Below are 16,628 nucleotides of genomic sequence, written 5' to 3'. Positions count from 1 at the left end.
TATCTCCACTTTTATTCAAAAGTTGATACTGTGCTAAAAAATCTAATTACCCAAAAAGAACAGTGAAAAAGTAAGAGTAAAAAAGGATTAGAGAAGAGGAAACAAAATAAAAAATATGCAAATGCTAAAGGTTTACTGGATGAGTATGGGGCTGTCCAGTATGCACAGAATTTAATATGCACATATGTTGCAGCTGCATGAGGAAAACTGCACACCACACAATGACCTGTTTATGTGCCCCTGCTTTAGATATTATCATATTCAGAGCCTTAATTTACATGTTATATACTTCTTTCCATGTTAAGGCACCAAGTCTTTAATGTAACTTAAAATATATCAGTGGTCTTACCATTTTATAGGTGGTCAAAGGCAGCGAACGGTATGCTGAGCACGTGGACGTCTACACTGAGCAGCAGTAAGAGGATGAGTAACCACATTTGGTCATAAGCTTATTTTAGCCCGGCTGTAAAATTCATCTAAGACATGTGCTGTATCCCCCGCTGCATGTGTTCAAGCTGTTCATCATCTGCCTTTTTTAAATATTCAACTTCCAATTTTTCCCTTCATGGATATAGTTTCCTAGTCGACACCTGTGGTTTGAGCTCCAAAATCCCCTCCAGGGTGGGGAAAGCTTCTGAAGGAGATTATACCGATGATGTGAAAGGGATCTGCTGACCTGCCCCTGTCTCCTGTAGGCTCCCTCAGCCAGACACACACCTGACAAGCTCTGTGACAGCGCTTCCTCTTTGTGTCTGAGATGGTGAAACAAGTTTCACATACTTTCAAAGAGACAAATGAAACAATTCAATTCAGTATTTTATTGCTCTTAGATCAGCAATAAAGAAAGTGAACCAGCCTGACAGCATGACAGAATGAGGAATTCTCTTGTACAAAGCAAGGTAGAACTGTCTAATCTAAAAAATAAAATTCTTCATTCAAAAATATTTCTTGTTCAAAATAGGTTACAAATGTCCAAAACAAACATGATTATCACCAGTTCACCTGTTTATATTATATACTTTCAATGTTATAAATAAAATCATTCCAAGATGCTTTCACGTAGAAGACGGCACACCAGGTGCTAAAAAAAAGGCAAATGCAAAAATTTTGTTATGTTGAAAGATAAACGCCCTGACAAAATAATACAACAGCAGAGTCCACAGACTAAAACTAGTTCCATGAACTGGCATACAGTAGCAAAAAATGGAGCGAATTGTACAATAAACCGAGTAATTTTAGAATAAAAGAAAAGGGGTGAAAGTGGGGACAAATGACTATATAAAATGACACTCGTAGATTTTTATGGTATTAGTTCCAAAAGCAGTGTGAATTGAGAGGCTTAGTCTAAACCTCACTAAACCTACACCTTAATTACACCCAGAAATGTAAATTAAAACCAACATTAGGATCAATCTGCAGTCCCTATTTTATTTCATCTTAAATCTGTCTTGATGCTTTTTCTAGCTATCGTGTGTTTAACGTGTTGGCAAGACAAGGCAAACAACAGTTGCTAGAGCAATTAAAACTGATCCCATTTTTGTAAAATCTAATTTAATCTTGATGTCAAGTCTTAAACGGTACATCAGTGTGAGTGCTGAACGTCAGGAAAAAAAAAAAAAAATGCAGCAAGTGCTTCATGTCCACGTCCTCTTTCCACTCTCTGTCTTCATCTCTCTAGTGCCTACCTGCCTACTTACAGTTAATTACACTTACAACCTGCTTTCCCACTTGCACAGCATTTACAAGTATATACACAACAAGTTTCCTTTCGTATCCCGACTTTTCATCTTCCCTTTTAAATCACTTAACTAAATGACCTTCAACCAAACACTTGCTTAAGTACCAACAGGGCACTTCTTTCCAAGTATCTTATCGTACCATCCCGTCTTTTGTGCTTCTTCTTTGTTTTTATTTGACTAAGCTGTGTAGTTGGGTGACTTTATTTCAAAGGACACTTCTGGGAACAGCCTTTCTGTGCTGGTGTTTCTGTGACATCGGGGAGTTGTCTGGAGGGGGCCACTGTGGTTTAGTTAGCTGAATGTCTTCCTCTATTTTAAAAGCTTTCTTCGGGGGATCGGCGTGTGGGGGCCAAACTACAGATATTTTATTGCAGTGTGGTTTGCTTTCATCACACGTTTTTGTCATTTCGTTCTCACCGCTGTGTGTTTTTTCTACTGAACTTAGGCTGCTCATGGAATATCTATATTCAAGTTTCTCATCTGAGGGGATAGGTCCACCACTTCCTGTGGGAGGTTTCTGCCCAAGTCCATTATCGTAGCTCCCTTTGGACTTGAGGAGTTGTTTGTAATGGTGAAGACAGTAGAAATGTCCATGGAGAGAGACGTAATTTCCTAGGCTGCAAGAGGGAAGAAAATTCTTTCTTTTAGAGGCGAACCACATTGAAATCATGAAACAGTTTCCTCTATTTTTTTGAACATGCTCTAATTAAAACAATGCATTGTTCAGTGGTGTCCATGGTGACCATTTATTTGAATAAATGCTGTATTTACCTTAATTTATTTCTGCAGTGCTCACAGCAGAAACAGGATTTATGGTACTTTTTTTTGTCCACTATCAGAGCATCCATCGGATAAGCTCTCCTCCGACATACCGTGCAGAGCTCCGACTTCGGAACTCGAGCCTGTTTGAAAGAGATAAAATGCAAATTATCTGACTTCTTTTTTCTCCTTTTTCCCAGGTGAAAAGCATTTCATTTGGGCTTCCTCACAATGCAACAACTGACGCTTTTCTTTCATTCTTTTGTAAGAATTTAATCTACAATGCAGTACATTAGGTTTGTATCCAAAAATGTATGTTACATGCTCATTCATGCATTTAAATTAAACATTTACAGTGGTTATGAGAGCGAATGATTCAGCATATATTTCTTCAGGATTTTGTTTTACTCTCTCATCCACCTACACACATGCATGCACAGATATCCATGCATCTCTCAAACGCAATTTGGCAGTGTTTGTGAGCACTACAAATAAGCTGTCATTTGGTTCATTGGGAGCCCTCAGCCAGCATATAGTGCAATTTTCCTGTTGGAAAGGTACATTACATGCTGGCTTTATTCTGGTCAGGTAATGGACAGCCTCTTGAAAATATAGCATGGCTGCAGTGCTTATCATGACCAATTAGACCAATTATGTTTAGAATGACATCATCCAAATCACAAACAATGTACGAAAAGTTCAACAAATTAATTTCATTCAAGGTCCTCTTTTTTTTCCAGAGCTTTCAAGTGAATGTCACGGCCTTTACTAGTGAATAGAGTTGGTTGAGTTGCTATCACATGACGTTTGGCCGTCATAAAAAGGAAGAAGTTTGTTTTCTCTGTTTAAGGTTGGCATTGGATGTAAATGGCTTCTATTCGGCTTATTTGTCCAATACTTTGGTTTATGACCAAACAACAGCAAACTAAGTTCCATCAGCCTCGCTGTACTTTGTGTTTAATCTTGATTAGTAAATGTTACACTAAACCAAGAAGATTTACCTTCTAAACATCAGCATGTAGATTAATCATAGTGAGCATGTTAGCATGCTAACATCCACATTTAGCACAAAGCACTGCTCTCCATACAGTAGCTAAGTAAAGTGTTGCAGAGCTGCTAGCATGGCTGTAGTCTTGTTGGTTATAGCCAACACTTTTTGCATACACAATACATTAATAATAAATGCTGCATTCATTGATAATCCACGCCACTAGTTTGTGTGGTTTCATGCTGTTTAGGTCTTTACCAGATAAGACGATCTTCGTTTCATGTGACACAACTTGTGATGTTGTCTCCTCAGAAACAGTGTAGCCAAGGCTCTTGAAAACTGTCTCGCTCTCTGTCCACGTTTTGTGGAAATTCCTAAGCAAACTCTCCGTCGCATCTTCATCGTAGGTTTGCGTTCGCCTCGCCGCTGCAGCTTTTCTTTTAACTGCATCAGCATAAGAAAAAGGAGCCTGCTGGGTTGACACACTCTCAGTGTGCTCAGTGACAGCTGTCCTTGTTCCAGTGACCTTGTTACCAAACTCATCAACATTTGAGAAATGTTCTGTGATTGAGTTGGTTTCGGAGAAGGCTGCCGGTGGTTCTGCTGCTACAGTTTCTACCTCGTTTTTCTGAGGAGGGAGGGGAGTGCTCTTCCGTGAGCCTCCCTTTGTCTCTTGAGGACTTTCCTGCTTTGAAGTGTCTGCTGTTGTTTCAGTCAGGCTTGACACAGGCTCCTCCTGATCCTTTTTCTCCTCTCTGAATGAGGAACTTTGCTCGCCCAGTTCAAAAACATTTTTAATAGCCTGAATGTCAAAAGTTGGCATTTCCTGTTCCAGGGTGTCTGCTTTCTCTTTGTCACAATCTGTGCTTTCAGAATCATTGCGAAGCCTCTCTGTGAGTGGGATAAGCTCTTTTCTGAAATTTAATGTCTCTTCTGCTGATTCAAATTTGTTTACAAGACTCGACAAGTCCGCCTTGGGAAGCTCATCCTTTTCTTTGTTCTTATTTTCCTCCTCACACTCCTCCATGTCTGGGCCCAGTCGTTCGGGGATAGCAATGGGCTCCTTTCGCATATAGGTCTTATTAATTTCAGCCCATTGAGCCTCTTCAAAAAATTCTCTTTTTTCTTTGACAGATGCAGATGATGGCTCTGAAATATCTGCTGCCTCAACAAGATCTGGGTCATTTTGACACAAAGGCATGTGGGTCTCTGACTTACTTTGTATTTCATTTGCATTCAAACCCTCTGAAATATTAACTTGATCTTCTTCTACATGTGGAGAATTTACATCAGCCTGCTGAGCCTCCCCAGATAAAGTCTTTTTGGGCTTTTCTGTAGCAGTCGATGTCACTGAGGCCTCCACAAGCTGGGACTCGATTTTAATCTGCCGATGGAACGACGCAGGCGATTCCACAATCTCCGATTTCTTCTCTGAGATTTGTTGGGACAGTAGCGGTGGTGGAGTGACGCCACGTGAGAGCTTTGCTGTTGTGTCTTTGAGTCTCGCCAGATTTTCTGCTCTGTCAAAAGTCGGGGAAGGTGTGATTCTCGTAAGGCGCGATGTTGGGGTGTCACACCTGCGTGGTGGCGGTGTGGGAGGCGTGGGTGGCCTGTGCAGCAGGGTGGGTGATGGAGTAACTCTCTGGGGGGAGTCAGTTCTTCGTGTGGATTCGATGGTGATAAATGTCGGCGAGGGAGAACGCATCCTCAGCGAAGGCGAGGGAGACCGGAGGTCGACAGACTTGCACTGACCCACTTCATCTTTCCTTCTTTCATGGGAGGTTTTTTTCTTTGTTTGGTTCTCTATTTTGGCAGAACCAATGCTGATCTTGGATATTCTTGGTGTTGCCCCACCGGAAGCAGACTTCTCACACACTGGCTCACATTCATGCTTCTCCAGTGTCTCATAATCCTCCAGATCCATCATTTTCGGCTCTGCCAGTTTCCTCATATGTGAAAGAATCTCAGAATTTGTCTGAGCGTCACTGTCCACTGCAGATCCCTCCACTTCACACTTTCTTTCTGGACTCATGAGCCAGTCTGGATCTGTACTGCACAGAATCTTCTCAGATTTAGTCTTTTGTGAAACACTTTGCCTCTCTGTGATGTGAGAGATTAATACTTGGACCTCTTGCCTCTGAGATTCCTCTGTTCTGCCTGTTGACTTTACTAGTTCATTTTGTTCTGACTCACCTGTCACTGTAATTGGGACATCCCTGCTTTCTTCTGATGGTTCCTCTGCGCTCTGCTGAATAACTGTCGCTCCTTTCGTCTTTTGAGCTCCCCTCACATGCTTTCGAACGGCGTCTTGTGGCTGGGAATTCTGATCATCTTTGCTTTCTGTGGTAATCACTTCTCTCTTCACTTGAATTTGCTCATCTTTTACACTTTTGTGGATTTGGGCGAGTGTTTCCTGAGTCTGGGGGGATTTTTCAGATGTTGCTGTCTTGGCTTCTATAACATCTGTGTTTAATTCAACAGAAATCTCTTTACCTTTAACGGGTTGTGCAACCCCTTTAGACTTTTTGGACCTCTTTTTCTTCTTTGCTGGAGATTCCGCTTGGCTGTCAGTTATGCTAACTGTAACAGCAGAGGCAGCAGCAGGAGAGGGAGTAACACTCTTACTCTTAATCCCCTGCTTTAACTCTGTCTTTACCTCTGTAGATTCACTGATCACTTTAACCTCAGCAGCTTCCTTCACTTCCACCTTGAAATCTTGTGAAACACTCTCTATCTCACTGTCATTGGAGGTTTTCGTGACTACTTGCTTTTCTTGCTTATTGTTCTTTTTCACCTTTTGGTTTGCTTTGCTTGTTTTTCCATTTGTATTGGCAGCTGCCTTTTCTGCTTGCATTGGCTGATCAAAAACTTTCTCTTGGCTCTTGGTAGGAGAACGATCAGTTTTCTTCTTGTTCCCACGCTGTGGTGATTTGGACTCATTTTGGTCTGAGGTGACATTTTCTTTTTGGAAGGACTGATTGCAAAGGTCAGTGGGTGCTTTTGGCGCTGTATTATCTTTTGTCTTCTTATTCTCAGAGGCAGGTTCAGGTTTTACTATCTTTTCAGGGATTTTATCAAAATGCATTTCATCTTCCTTCTGATCTTCGGATTTATAGGAGGCCATTGTTTTCTGATTTTTGGAATCTTTCTTCCTATCAGCCGCCATGTTTTCTGTTTTTGCAGCATCAGTGATTGAGGTCTGGACTTTGTCAGCCATAACGGACTGAGCCGACTGCTTGGAGGAAACAGAAACAGTTTTCTGTGTACTCGTATGCATCTGCTGTCTAACAGCTGACACAGATGAGGTCTTTTGAACAGAGACAACCTTAGAAGTCTCATTAGAGACGATTTGCTGTTTAGCAGAGGATGTAATCATTGAATCTGTGAGGGCTTTCTCATGACTAGCGCTGACGGTGCTCTGGGTGGCATTTGAGACAACAACATGCTTGGATAAATTACATGATCGGGAGTCTGAATGAGCACTCATTGCCATCTTTTCAGCTGTCACCATTTCTGATGTGCTGTTATTTGACTGCTCTGTGTCTAAGGTGGAAAGCATTTGAAGAGCAGCAGTGACTGAGTCATGTATGTAAGTGGGTGTTGGAGTGGCTGGGGGGGTGTTTTCCTCCCGCAGCTTCCGATACTTTTCTTCTGCTTTTATCAATGGAGTATTAAATTTACTCACGGGCCCTCTCATTGAGGGTGGAGGAGAGGGTGGAGGGGTGAATTTCACAGGAGAGATGTAAGCTTTCTTTAGCCGTTGTGGTGACTCAGGGGGTGGAGGGATTTCACATGGACCAGTTTTTGATGTAGTTTTCAACTGGTTCTGGCTCATTTCGACCACTTTCTCTGATGTAACCTCCACGTGTTGTGTTTTACTGATTTCCACTTTAGGCTCCAGCTTCGGGACCGGGTGTAAAGCAGGACCTTTCACTTTTTTAACTGTCATCTTTTTTGCTTTTGCTGGTGAAGGATGAATTGCCTGTGCTGGCATGCTCTCCAGCTCCTGTTGAGATGGAGGAGGTGGGAGGAAGTCCTGCTCGCTGGTGAGAGGTGGTGGTGGAGGAGGAAGGTGATCAATGTCAGAATCAACAGAGGGAAGAGGAGGAGGAGGAAGGTCAATGTCTACTACTGGTGGAGGTGGTGGTGGAAGAGGCAGATCAGACTCTGGTACTTTTAGGATGTAAGTATCAGTTGCAACTTTGGTTTTATCTACTTTTATCATTCCCTTTGTGCTCGACTTTAGATTCCGAAACTCCGTCTTTAACGTTTTGATTCCGTGGTTTTGGGTAATCGTTTTATGCTTCACCACATTTGTTGATTGCTGAGCAGATCGCTCCACAGAACTTGACCTTGTCTGAACTATTTCAGTTTCATTAGAGACAGAATGATTTTCTTTTGATCTTTTAACTAAATTAGCAGTTTTTATCTTCTGTATGTTCCTCTGTGCATCAGCCGTTAGGTTTTTAACTGGAGGGCTCTGCTTGACTCTGACTCGTCTGTATGCTCCGAGTTTGACTTTGGGAGTTGCACGCTGTGCTGTTTGCAGCAAGGATTTAATAGTGCCTTTAACATCACCCTTTATCACTTCTTCTTTCTCCAGCTGGGTTTGCTCCTGCGTCTCATATAATGCCTTAATTGACATCTTAACATCACCCTTTACGTCCTCCTCAAGGCTTGGGCTCCTCTGCATCCTCGGTGAAGGTGGAGGCTCCATTAAGAGCTGAATTGTTCCTTTGACGTCTCCCTGGACATCTGTCCCCTGCTGACACTTTCTCCTCTCACTGGAGGCATCATGCAGACTTTGCATTGCTATGCGAATATCACCCCTGACAATTTCTTCCTTTTCCACCTCCCTCACGGTTTGTTTTGCCAGCTCCAGAGATTTGAGCGTGGCCTTCACATCTCCAGAAACTAAATCCTCCACAACAGCTTCAGCTCTGGATGTTGCTGACTTCTCAAGGGATCTCAGAGCCCCTTTGATATTTCCTGGGATAATATCTGGCTTCTCCACCTCCTTGTGCCGCTTTTGAGCCCTTTCCAGGCAACGCAGGGCTTTCGGTATGTTGCCTTTCACCACCTCCTCTTTCTCCACAACAACTGTCTGATTTGCTGATTCAGACAATGAATTCAAAGCAGCTCTTAAATTACCTTTGACTATGTCCTCCTTTTGGAGTCTTTCCAGTGAAACTGTTGGCTCCGACATGAAAACTTTCACAGTGTTGTGAACATCACCGGGTATGACGTCCTCCACTGTGCGCTCAATTTGCGTTTGGTTACGACCAAGGATGAGTTTTGTGCCCTTGATGTCGCCTCCGACGATTTTCTCTTTTTCTGCTGTGTTTGGAGTCTCATCAGGTTCTAAATGGAGCTGTCTAAGATAGTCGAGAGATCCAGATTCAATGCACGTGGAGTAAAAGCTGACATTTCCTTTTTCAGTGGCATCTACCTTTATCTTCACTTCGCGATCTGACTTGTCTGAGCAGGACAGTTTTTGAAGAGTACTCTTTATATCCCCTCGTATAATGTCCTCTTTTTCAACATTAACGTTCTCTTGTTTATTTAGAAGGGCATATAATGTCATCTGCACGTCTCCTTTCTCGTCCTCCTGGATGAGTATTCCATGTTTTGCTGACTTGTCCTCACTGAAAAGGTTGTTTATTGCTTCCCGGATGTCACCTGTTAATATTTCCTCCCTTTCAATACTGCTGTCTCTCTCCTGGTTGAATAGTTGCTGCACTGTTGAACTGATATTACCCTTCTCCTCTGAATCTATGACTATCTGATGCTCCTTTATTTCCTGTCTGTTCAGTAGGTTCATCATAATTGTCTGCAGATCCCCCCTAATGACTTCCTCTCGTTGTATCTCCGGAGCCTGCTTATTCATTAGCTGGTATTTTGCCATCCTAACATCACCAATTTCATCAGCTTCAATGAGTACTCCCTTTGACTTTACCATTTCCTGACTATAAAGTTCCTCAAGAGTTCCCTTGATGCTCTTGCCCAGGATTTCAGTCCTCTCCATTTTTGTCTCATTAAAGTTGTCAAATGGTGTCGTCTCAAAGAGCCACGTTGTAGTCTTTACATCCGCTCTGGAAATCTCCTCTTGAGTCACGGTCACATGATCTTGGTCCTCATTTATCTCTTTAATATGGTCAAGAGGATTTTTCTCAAAGAGCCAGACTGACTGTTTAACATCTCCCTTTGCAACCTCCTCCTTTTTAACTGTTTCAATGAGATTTTCTGAGCTCATGCTTCTTATTTTGTCAATGGACTGTGTTTCAAATCTCCACTTCGCAGACCTGACATCACCTTTTTGTATTTCGCTCACACTGACCGTTCTAACAGATTCCTGTGACAGCGCGTCAGACTCGAAACGATCTTTGTTCATCCTCACATTGCCTCCTTGAATATCATCCACAGTTTTTATTGAAGCCTTCTTTTCTTCAGCAATCCTGTCCAGAGGTTGTGTCTCAAATTTCCACTTGGCAGATGTGACATCTCCTTTTTGCACATCTTGCTGTGTGACAGATTTAATTATATAAACCTCATCTGTGTCCTTGATAGCGTCGAGGGGCTTAGTTTCAAAGAGCCACCGGGCTCCAACGACATCTCCTCGTGTTACTTCTTCACTCGTGACAGTGGTGACCTCGTGGTAAAGGCCCTCTTTATCCTGAATGGCATACAGGGGCTGACTTTCAAACATCATGGTGTAATTTCTCACATCGCCCTTCTCATCTTCATCCTGGACAATTTTTCGTGTTTTCATCAGTGTGTCTGCCTCGGAGGATGTCTCCTGAATTTCATCTAAGGAGTAGGTCTCAAAAATGAAACGGCCCTTATCTACATCTCCTCCTTGTACATCCTTCACTGTGCGGCTGCTCATAGATTCCTCATGGCTATCATGTATTGTGTCTATGGACTGGTTTTCAAAGAGCCATTTGCAGTTTACCACATTTCCTTTTTGTATGTCCTCAGTCTGAACTCTCTTGAGGTTTTGCATAACTTCCTCAGACGTTGAAGTCATGATGTCGCATGTTTGGTTTTCAAAAATGTATTTCATTCGTGACACATCTCCAGATGCGATATCTATCTCAGTGACACGCTTAAAAGAGCCCGTCTCTTCCCCGGTGAGGTTCTCCAGTTTCTCTGTCTCAAAGAGAAAACAAGCCATTCTTACATCTTTTCCTCTGATGTCCTCTTGATTCACACTGCATGTTTTCAGAACAGTCTCTGTCTCGTCATGGATAGTATCAATTGCTTGTGTCTCAAAAAGCCACGTGCAGGTTTTGACGTCTCCCTTTTGCACTTCTTCAGATTCATTTTCACCCTTTAACTCCACTCTGTCATACAAGATATCCATTGGTTTTGTCTCAAAAAGCCACTTGCAGGTTTTCACATCACCCTTCATGATTTCAAGATTTTTGCTTGACCCCACAGCTTCTTCATCGTCAATATTGCTGAAGTACTTAATACCATCAAGAGGCTGTGTTTCAAACAACCACTTTGCAGTTTTAACATCACCAGACTCTATTTCTTGCTTGGATAAGCCTTTGATGATTTGGTATTTATCAATGCTTTCATCAAACTGGTCAATGGGTCTTGTTTCAAACATCCACTTGCATGTTGTTACATCTCCACTTACAACCTCTTCACGGCGCACTGTTTTCACCTCGTGGAAGTGCCCTGAGCTGTCCTGCATAGCATACAGTGGAGTAGACTCAAAGAGGTTTTTATTTGATTTCACAGCACCAGATGTTACACCCTCTATGAGAATCTTTTGAGATTCATCCCTCCTGTTTAAATCTGTGCTCTCAAAGATTTGCTTGTAGTTTGAGACATCCACTTTATCAATTTCTTCAAGGTCTATCGTTCTGACGATGTCCTTCTTTTCCTCTCTAATCTGCTCCAAGGGCTGACTTTCAAATCGCCATTTTTGATGTCGAACATCACCCTTCTCCTCATTAAGTGCTCCTGTTTTTTTCAGTTTGCCCACCTCTGCAAGCTCTTTCAACTCCTCAGTTGGAATCGTTTCAAAATAATGTCTGGCCGATCTCACGTTACCTGCAATAATTTCCTCTTTTGTCATGGGCAGACTATTTGAATCATCTTTTAAAGTATCCATTGGCTGGGTCTCAAACACCCAGCAGTTCTTGCGAACATCTGCCCTGCAGCTTGTGCCATCCTCCTGTGTGAGGTCGTCCTCAACATTCACAGTGCGAGTAACCTCTTTCTTCCCCTCTCTTATGTGCTCCAGAGGATGACTCTCAAAGCGCCACTTTTGGTGCCTCACATCCCCTTTCATTTCTCCATTCGCTGTTGCCTTTTGAAGTTTTCCAACCTCAGGGTCAGTCTTCCTCTGTGCTTGAGGACTGCTTTCAAAAAAGTGTCTTGCAGATCTAACATTACCCCCGATAATTTCTTCAATAGACTGGGATCTTGCATTGGAGTCATCCTTCAGAGAATCCATTGGCTGGGTTTCGAACACCAAGCAGTGCTTGCGCACGTCAGCTCCAATGATCTCTTGAGTCTCCATTTTCGAGCTCTCCCACTCGGTTAGAGAATTTAATGTCTTTATCTCAAACAACCACCTGCCCCAGTCTCCCTTATTGCTATCCTCCATGGAAAGACTACACACAAGTTTCAAAGATGTAGGTTCTGTGTTTGTCCTGTCCAGGGGTTGGGTATCAAAAAGCCAACGTGAAGCAATGGAGTTCTCCAATTCAGTCTCAATTTTACGCACAGACTTAATCTCCAGCATTTGGCTTGACTGTCCCATAATGATGCATTTAAACTGAGTATCAAAAGTGGTTGTAACAGTTTTCCTTTCACCATTAATTTCCTCTAACACTGACCTTAGGCTTAACAGATGGCTCTCATCAATGGTCTCAGTGTGTCCGAGGCTTTCCATGTACTTATTGTCGATCATGTAAATGGTAGCATTCCCATCCTCCTCTGTGAACACTATCTCTTTTGTTAAATCCTCCTCCTTGTGCATTTTATTTAGAGTGTCCATTGTCTGGGTTTCAAAAAGCCAGGCTGCAGCACGGACATCCCCTTTATCAAACTTGTTGAATTTGTTTTTATATTCTGTCGAGCTGATATTGTGTGAACTCAGCTCATCCATTGGCTTGGTCTCAAACATCCAAGCTGTGCGTCTCACGTCTTTTCCAAGAATGATTTCCTTTTGAGTTATTTTGTTGTTGTCGTCCTCATCATTAGGAGCTTCATCTTTAATGGTGTCTAGTGGCTTATTTTCAAACATCCATCGCATTGTCTGCACCTCCCCGGGGAGAATCTCTTCCCATTCCCCGTATTCTTCATCGTTGATCTCATCTGGGCTACCGTCATCTTCTTCATACATGTACACTTGGCTCTCCAACTGGTTGTTCTCAGTTTCATTGTAATCACTGTAGTACTCCTTCTCGATATTCTTACGAACCTCAGGATGAATGTGCTTGTAAAGACGTTTCAGCTCATACATACTCCTCTGCTTGAAGTAAGCCTCTCTGTTGAGTGGGTATTTTGGGGGGTTTGCTGGTTCTTGGGGCTCAGGTGAGTATTGGCATGCTGGAATATTTTGACTGTCTGATGGCATTTGTAGTAAGTCTGGAGGTGGGGGTGGAAGATAGTCAGAATCCTCAGCCGGTGGGGGTGGAAAATCCTCATAATCCATCACTGCAGCCAGTGTGTCTTCTGTTGTCTCAGTCGCAGATGCTTCATACGCTTCACTAGTCACTGTGTTGTTTTGAGTCACATTTGAGGACCACTTAGATCGATTGATGTCACGTTCAATCTTTTTATGGAACAAAAATGATATTTGCGGGTAAATAACTTTAAATCCGTCACATTATCCATAGTTATATGTACATTATTGTCACCTTGCTGTAACACTTGCAGATAAAGTCGTAAAAATGAGACCATAAAACTCTTACGTAGCAGTCAGTCCCAGGTTTATGGTACTGTGTGAATAACTTTCTTATTTTGCTCTTTGCAGCCACAAATCAATAAATCACTCCACTGTGTTAAAGTTAGAATCCTTAAGATTTCCATGACATCAAGCCCTGTAGTGAATATTATTTATGGCTTGCACTTTTTGAGCAGTAGCAATTCAAAGTATGTACAGTACACCCTGATATTACCTCTCTAAATAGAAATGTCATTGTTAGTGGTGGAGTCAGAACGATGTTAAGTCACTACTAATGGAAACCAAAGAGGGCTTTTATTTTGAACTAGCCCTAAGAAACAGTGTATTTGTCACTCAAGTTAGCGCTGACAACACGATTTTCTGTATTTTATTTTTGTCACTTAGTTAAATGTTTTTTTAGTGACTTCTTTATTAAAACAGTCTTTTTTACTGCACTGTAACCAGATATCCTGCACCAGTTGGTCTTTAGCTGTAGAAGAAGGTACTCAAATAATGTTCGCTAAAGTAGTTAACCGCACTTGCTGTTACCACCAATAACCACAGGTGTCACCAAATAAACCAAGACTAAAATCTTAAGGATTACAACTTAATAAATATGTCTTATCTTTTCCTTCATATTTTCAATAATTTGGTCTGTCAGTGAAAGGAAATGTTTACCTTAATTGGTTTCTGTGGAGCAGCTTCTTCTATTGTTCTTTCAAAGTGATCCCTCAGTTCTTTTGTAGTGTACCTGGGAAACTCCTCTTCTGAAAGCCAGCACAGACATAAGTATATGTTTTCAGGCCTTACATTTGTCAGACCGTGACAGTGTACAATGCAGAGAATAAAAATATCTAAATGACATCTTACCTGTTTCATTTTGATGGTTTTCATAACTTGACTCCAAGTTATTGTTGCTGTATGACACCTGTGTATTTAAAATGAGAAATGGCAAAAAGACGTTACTGATAAGAAAAACTGCTCAAAAGAAGTACAGAAATTCAACCATTTTCCTATGAATACTACACATTTTCCGATTGATTATAACATTTCAATCTCAGCCCAATCTGTCTACTACTAAGACTATTCGCAAACATTAATTACACAAATCTGTTAAAGTTTTAACTCAAAAAGGGAATCAAAGAGTTTAGCTCATTAGAAAAGTTTCATCCAACTGAGTTGGACCTCAGTGACCTCAGTGACAGAGAGTGTTCAGTACCATCGTTTCTTGGTTGAAAAGTAGCTGCTGACTGCCCGGGACGACCTGCCTGCTGCTGCTTGACACTGTCACCTCTGAGTCTGACGTTTCCTGTGAAGATGGAGATAGCGGTTGCCAAATGCAGGGAAAAATGTGTGCATGCCACACAAACACGCACTCACACTGATAACTTTTTCTGTCTCATTTCACAGCATTGCTCGCCTTATCATATCCACAGATGTGAACTTACTCCACTGCAATTTACTCCACCAGCCAAAGCTTAATAGCACACAACTGAATACCATGCAGAGAAGATGCTAGACCAGATTGCTGAGTGCAGTTTGAAATGACTAATCACAGATGGAGGCAAGATGACAAAGAATCTGTCAAGCTGTTCACTCACACTGTACCACTGCAAAATACAGAATAGGACAAGTCTCTTCCATCGCTTTGCTAAGTTTCTATCAACCAAATGGAGCTGCAATTTAAGTGTTGCAAAAGCGCCCTGGAGGTTTTCATGAGAACTGTTAGAAATGTCAAGTAATGTCTGTAACCTAAACCCACACACTTTTTTCTGGTATTGGTGCAATAAGATGCAATAAGAGCCTAAGTGTTAATATTCAGCTTAAATGCGCATACTTTCACTTGCAAAGTTCGCCATGCAGCGACGTGGATGGAAAGCTAAATGTAAGGGTGCAAACAGAAACATGCTCAGCTCGGAAGACCGCAGTCATCTCTCTCGTGCTCTCAGCCTGATGAACATATACACTGTGTTCTACCTGCACGGCTCTGTGATGAAAATGGAACTGGGTTATATTGTGTGAGGTTGCAGTTTCCTGGGTCTCAAATTGTTTCCTCACACTGGCAAGTCCCCCAGGCAGGGAACAGACCTCCGACTCCTCCATGACCTAATGAAGCAGGAAATATCATTAGCTGCCTCCACTTCCACACGACCTGAAGTCAAGCTGATGCTTAATAGGGATACTCTCTCCGCTATGCATGCAGTGCAGGCCGCTGTCAAAAGTGGTGCAGATAATGCTTCATGCTGTTTGTTTCCTCTCTCTACAGAGACACACACACATAAACTCACATTGCATTTTGTTTATGTTAATGGCTTAAAATTTACATGAGGAACTGTGAGAGCTCTTTCAAAGTGAAGCCAGCAGTACTTTATGTTTTCTGCCACCTTCCTCTATATTCTGCTCTGCACAGGGGGTCTCATGTTTCCCCTCTATTTATATATGTACTACATAAGCAAGACTGCTGACCCCCTTCCCCAGCTGCAGAACTGCCAACACCTCCAGTAACACTGCGTGACAACACCAACAATAATAGTGACAATACCAGCAGAGTACAGCTCAGCTACTGTGCAACCCTGGATGCTCTGAAGCAGCTAAAGACTAAACTATATAACACACAACAGGAAAGCAAGCAAACCAAAATAATTGAGCATAGAAAGTTGGCTCCTAATTACACAAATGTTCCTCTCAATGCAGGCAGCTCTGCCAGATAGTGTAGCTACATGTTGTAGTTGACACAATACATGTCCGTGCACAAGCTAAAGTACCCCGCTGGGGATGGTGTTGTCTGCTCGCTTGGAGACAGCTGCCTGGTACATGGCCTCACAGTTGGTCAGTGGGATGACCTCTGAGTCCACAGAGTGAATCCGGTTCCTCTGGTTAAAACCTCTTTCAGGAAATCCTGCCCTGGTTCCAACCTGCGCTGCCAGCAGCTACAGCACAAAGAGCCAATTAACACAACTGTTCCAATGCTTCTTACCGTACATGTGTTATTCGGTGTCATCTAATTATTAAGAGGTAAAACACAATACTTAACGGTGCAAACACATGCAACTAAAGTACTGGCAAGGGTGTCAGAAGCTTTAATGTTTGTGTTGTAATTTTGTTTTTAAAAACAGTACGGAGAAGGGACTTTAATGATATAAGCTTGATCTAACATGTTTCACTAAATTCCAAATAACATGGCTCATATGGTGATTATTCTACATTTGTATGTGAATCATGAACTAGTACTAGC

At 42.1% G+C, this 16,628-nt stretch overlaps 1 protein-coding gene across 1 annotated transcript; it reads right to left on the bottom strand.

Annotated features, from left to right (window-relative positions):
* Positions 1-805: 805 nt before the first annotated feature.
* xirp2b (xin actin binding repeat containing 2b) lies at positions 806-16,254 on the bottom strand. The gene is made up of 10 exons (XM_076747186.1): positions 16,159-16,254; positions 15,371-15,499; positions 14,613-14,702; positions 14,264-14,321; positions 14,072-14,160; positions 6,833-13,282; positions 6,572-6,793; positions 3,745-6,430; positions 2,511-2,641; positions 806-2,356 (listed from the first exon to the last, which is right to left on the bottom strand). The coding sequence occupies exons 1-9, from the start codon at positions 16,207-16,209 to the stop codon at positions 2,550-2,552; spliced, it is 9,867 nt and encodes a 3,288-aa protein (XP_076603301.1). The 5' UTR covers positions 16,210-16,254; the 3' UTR covers positions 806-2,356; positions 2,511-2,549.
* Between the last annotated feature and the right edge of the window lie 374 nt (positions 16,255-16,628).

The sequence above is a fragment of the Chaetodon auriga genome, chromosome 13 (genome assembly GCF_051107435.1).
Source record: "Chaetodon auriga isolate fChaAug3 chromosome 13, fChaAug3.hap1, whole genome shotgun sequence".
Taxonomy (NCBI): domain Eukaryota; kingdom Metazoa; phylum Chordata; class Actinopteri; order Chaetodontiformes; family Chaetodontidae; genus Chaetodon; species Chaetodon auriga.
This window is presented reverse-complemented; position numbering and strand designations above follow the sequence as displayed.

Coding starts and splice junctions, on each gene's coding strand:
- xirp2b (XM_076747186.1), bottom strand. CDS start 16,209: ATGTACCAGGCAGCTGTCTCCAAGCGAGCAGACAACACCATCCCCAGC. Junction 14,161..14,263: donor AAACCATCAAAATGAAACAG/GTAAGATGTCAT, acceptor GCTGGCTTTCAG/AAGAGGAGTTTCCCAGGTAC. Junction 13,283..14,071: donor CTCCACAGAAACCAATTAAG/GTAAACATTTCC, acceptor TTCCATAAAAAG/ATTGAACGTGACATCAATCG.